Here is a 5,108-nt window from a genome sequence, read left to right on the forward strand (position 1 = left end):
GTGTGTGTGTGTGTGTGTGTGTGTGTGTGTAGGTTGAAGTGTCCCCTCTCCCTGAAGCTCTGTCTAACTGTGTGCGAGCTGACGGCAGAGTCCCTCCTGCCTACAGTCAGTCCTGTACCAACTACAGATCCGACAGACAGATCAGCTACGCCTTCCTGTTCCCGCCACGTGAGTCCACACACACACACACACACACACAATCCAATCAATATTTTGCATGTTCATTTTCACGTTAAATTGATAATTTGGGGTCGTGGATTGTTATTTAGACAAATTCACAAGTATGGCTCCAATACATGTGATGATATTTTGATGTATGATTTTTACACTACATGATCAATTAGTCCATTTAGAAAAATAAAAGATCTGATTGATTGTAGAAATAATAAATAGTTACTCTGACTAGCGATTATTTTCTTTGTCAATGAATGCGTGGATAATTTCCTGGATGAATGGATTAGTTGTTTGTTCTCTAAAATGTCAGAAAATGGTGAGTTTACTGACACCAAGGAGAGAAGAAACTAGAGAAGATTCTCATTTAACAAGCTGACATCACACAAGTTTGACTCCAGCTGATTTATCAATTATCAAAATAGATTAAGGTAATAGTTGACATCCAACCGATTCATCTTTGAAACTGTACTTTGACATATTGACTTATATTATTATAGTTTTTCCACTGGTAACACAACTTCTGCTGGCTGTTTCATGTTTTTTCTAGTCTTCTCATTCTTATTTGGTATAATATCATGTTACTCTGCAGCTTCATCACTGAGATCTAACAACTTAACTACACCTGGAATGGTTTTTAATCACGTTTCATTATTTTCTTTATTGACAGAGTTATCCTCAGCCATAGACAAAAAATACGATGCTGTCCTCATCACCAACACTGTTCCCATGTATCCTGCGTTCAAAAGTAAGTCCGTCAGTGATTAGAAGCTTCTTCAAGATGTCTGGAGTCCTGTTGAGACGTTGTGCTTTTACCAAATCACTACTGATGGGATGCAATCACTGCATTCCATCCCATCTTCCCTGTATCACTCTCATTTTCCCTCTCCATCTGTCTCTGTGCCCCCACTCTCCTCCACCTCTTCCCCTTAGGAATATGGAGTTACTTCCAGAGAGCACTGGTGAAGAAATACGCCACAGAGAGAAACGGAGTGAATGTGCTCGTTGGACCCATATTTGACTACGACTATGATGGTGTCAGCGACTCGGCTGAGAAGATAAAAGAGTAATAATATGAATAACTTTTCTTTGTATAGCGCTTTTCAAGAATCCCAAGGACACTTTACAGAGTTACTGCGGCTAAGCTAAAGGAGGTTGTAGGCTGTGGTAAACAGCAAGAGTTACAGAGCTACACACACTTTTTTAGTAAAAGTCTTTAGTAAAAAAAAAATTAAATACACAGAGAATCAGATGTTGTATGTGTTAAGTTTAGCATCATTATCAGTCCTAGAGATCTCCGTACATGAGCATTATGGTTCATATTGATTCATGAGGAGGACTCAACACATGAATAAGCCGCTACAGAGCAGTAGATAATAATTCATTTATATGGACTATTCATTTAGGGGATTGCTCTGGCGCCGCCGGAAATTCTGCCAGATGTCCCTCATTTTCGGCCGGATAGCCGTCCCCGTCCTTGTCTCTGTGTTGGCATTCTAACCTGCGTTGGATTTCTGAGGACTATGGTAGCTGTCTGGATTTACCCTGCAGAGATCTGAGGACACCTGGTCCTCAGATCTCTGCAGGGTAAATCCAGACAGCTAGCTAGACTATCTGTCCAATCTGAGGACTATGGTTACCTGGTCCTCAGATCTCTGCAGGGTAAATCCAGACAGCTAGCTAGACTATCTGTCCAATCTGAGGACTGTGGTTACCTGGTCCTCAGATCTCTGCAGGGTAAATCCAGACAGCTAGCTAGACTATCTGTCCAACCTGAGTTTTCTGTTGACGACTAAAACTACTTCTGAACGTTCACATGTTCCACCAAAACAACTTCCTTCCTGACACTATTTAGCAGAGGAACTGTGGCTCCGTCCGGAGGTTAGCCCCGCCCAAGAAGATTGTGATTGGTTTAAAGAAATGCCAATAAACCAGACCAATAAAAGAGTGGCAATGCAAGACTAGTAAACATTTGCCATTCCTCCTGATCAAGTTTAAATTGATACTCTTTGTTCTTATGATCAGATCATTATTATTACTATGATCAGAGCATTGTATATAAAGATAATGCTTTATATAAAAGTTAGAGCTCACGTCTTTTGTTGGACCTTTATTGCAGGTATGTGAGTGGGACATTACCCGTCCCCACGCACTACTTCGTGGTCCTGACCAGCTGCTTAGACTTCACTCAGGCCGCAGACTCGTGTAGCGGGCCGCTGAGCAGCGCTGCCTTCATCCTGCCCCACAGAGCCAGCAACGACGAGACCTGCAACGTAAGGAACAACTGGAAATCCCATTTTAATAAAAAATGAACAGTTTGCATTATCTTTTCATCTGAATACAGAACAGAATCTAAATAAACTGATTAAATGTTCAAAAAATGATTTGATGTTAAAAAACTAAATCACATATTTCAATATTTAATTTGAGCATATTTAAATGTAAACAGGGTGCAAGCCGTAAATGATAATTGAGAAAAATTACAATGCAACACTTGAGAGATAAACTTGGAATAGGATGAGAAGATTGACATCAATCCCATGTCTGTGTCAGAATGCAGTTAGCCTAGCTTAGCTAGCCTGGCTCTGTCCAAAGTAAAAAAAGAACCAACATGATTTCCATCTTTGATTTTGAACCTTTACACAAAAGAAAAGATTTTTGGGGGAAGTTATGTGTTGGAACTATTTTCTTGACAAACAAAAAGTTTGCACTTCTGTGCAGTGTCCCCAGATCCAGTCAGTGAGCACGTGTCTGTACAGCAAACCTGGCAACCTCACTGCGAAAACATGATAATCATGATAGTCACTGTAGTTTGCCAAGAAGTTTCAGCGTGTAATGAAACTCCAGACGGTAGTTTTACATTTCTGTTGGTGTGCACATCAAACAAACCACATACAACATGTTGCTGGGTGAGCGCTAGGCTACCTGATTCCCCATGGGTCCATTTTTATTACCAAGCTAGGCTCACCACTTCCTGACTCCAGCTCTGCACTTCACACACAAACATGAGAGTAGTGTTGATGTTCTCATCTCACTCTCATGACAATGTGAACTATGTTCCTTCAAAGCCAAATCTCTCTGAGGGTTACCAGTGCTAATGTTTGTGTGCTCCCGCAGAGCTCGGAGGACGAGTCTTTCTGGGTGGAGGACCTGATGAAGATGCACACAGCTCGAGTCCGAGATGTGGAGATCCTGACGGGCTTGGACCTGTACCGCAGAACAACCCGGAGCTACGCCGAAATCCTCTCGCTCAAGACCTACATGCACACGTACGAGAGTGAGATCTGACGTCTGCCGGCTCTGCTCACATTAATCAACCGTGGTGGATATATGTGGTACAAGGAGGAGATGTGATCATCTCTGTTACACTCTCGCTGGATGCTGTGGCGGCTGGATGCAGCGGCATGATCACTGAGCCTTTGGTTTAATCTCATTCATTCCATCCACGAAGATCCAGCTTTAACACCACTGAGCTACTAGCTGTGCAGTACTGTCCACTTAAATCTGTTCAGCAGTAGGAAAATATAGAGACATGACGGGTACTCAAATGTAATGAAATCACATCCACGTCAGGAACATTATCACATACTGTATTGTTCTGGCAGACACAGTGCTTAGTTTGTCTTACTTTAGTATGCAGTGTTTATAAGCAAAGGGTGTATATATATATATATATATATATATATACTGCAGATAAATGGCTGAATTGAATCTATACCAGTTATTTTGTGTCATAACTTGTAAATATCAGACAGGTGATTAAATGTCTGCCCTCTGGGAACTCTGAAGTTCCTTGGGTTCATGTCACAGTGTAGCAGAAAGCTGACAAACAGCAAAAGCATCAGACAAAAGCATCCCCTCAGTTTTAAAGATTGTTCCACGGGTCTGTGGGACATAAAGCTGACTCATTATTACACTTTGTTCTCATTATGTTCAGTGATTAACAAGAAATTGTCTTTATTTTTTGAATGAAACGATAATGAAATGTTGTGTGTGTACAGTGTGTATATGTTGAATTCAAGATATTTTCTTAGTGTGTGTGCGTGTGCGTGTGTGTGTGTGTGTGTGTGTGTGTGTGTCCGTGTGTGCGTTGTGGTTTTGACTTTTTGTTCTGTGCACAAAAACAATAATGTCAATGATAATGAATTATTAATGTATTCCCTAAAACATTTTCCACCTGTGAGACCTATTTATGCTTTATGCTTATGATGAGATGCTTATGTCATCACAATAAATCAGTGTTTTTACTAAAATGAAATAAGTTATTCCAGCTGTTTTTTAGTCCTTCTTCCAGCTGTCGGCTGTGGATACTTGGGTACTCAGCAGTAGTGAAGCATCGGAGCTACAATGCAAAGCAGCTTGATGTTCCGCTACATGAGCCAGCCAGCAAACTACACTAAAGGATCTGTTCCTGTATGCTGTACCGCCCCCTGATGGACTCTAGTAGAAGTCCCACTTCAGATGTGAGCTCAGGCGGTTTCACTCAAAACAAGAAGAATGTGTGACTCGTGAAAACAGCGGTGACTCAGTGCTAAGCCGTCACGCAGCAATGGTGGAAAGGGAGAGGGAAGGTGAAATCAATAAGAGTTAGGGTCGATAATAACGTGAGTACAGCGTGAGTGGAATAATCCTAGTAGATAGTCTACTCTGGATTTTATGGAAGAGGATTCTGGCCAATGAGAAAACTGTATGAGTTTCATTTTTAACATTGGCCCTAATCCTCTTCAGTAGTGTTCCTATCTGTCTGCAGTGTCTGCAGCCACACCTGCACCACCTGATGGTTCTATGTATATCTGTATATAGAAAATATAAAGATGTACATAAAGATGTGCATATTTATATTTTTCCATTCAGAGTACTTTTGTAATATATTTATATTATGGTCACACTTCAAATAAGTTATATCATGGTTACTTACTTTTGCTATATTATTTAAA

General features: G+C 40.8%; 1 protein-coding gene across 4 annotated transcripts in view; it reads left to right on the forward strand.

The window, feature by feature from the left end:
* enpp2 (ectonucleotide pyrophosphatase/phosphodiesterase 2) overlaps window positions 1–3,736 on the forward strand; it is a 69,741-nt gene extending 66,005 nt beyond the window's left edge. For 3 of the 4 annotated variants that reach the window (XM_032517946.1, XM_032517945.1, XM_032517947.1), the window contains 5 exons: window positions 33–168; window positions 842–919; window positions 1,105–1,237; window positions 2,291–2,444; window positions 3,289–3,736. In XM_032517946.1, the coding sequence (XP_032373837.1) occupies window positions 33–168; window positions 842–919; window positions 1,105–1,237; window positions 2,291–2,444; window positions 3,289–3,459 (672 nt within the window). In that variant the 3' untranslated portion in view covers window positions 3,460–3,736. Of the gene's footprint in view, window positions 1–32; window positions 169–841; window positions 920–1,104; window positions 1,238–2,290; window positions 2,445–3,288 lie in introns of those variants that run through there. The other variant, XM_032517948.1, reaches the window with a different exon arrangement.
* Window positions 3,737–5,108: the final 1,372 nt, after the last annotated feature.

Source organism: Etheostoma spectabile, chromosome 6 (genome assembly GCF_008692095.1).
Source record: "Etheostoma spectabile isolate EspeVRDwgs_2016 chromosome 6, UIUC_Espe_1.0, whole genome shotgun sequence".
In the NCBI taxonomy this organism is placed as follows: Eukaryota; Metazoa; Chordata; class Actinopteri; order Perciformes; family Percidae; genus Etheostoma; species Etheostoma spectabile.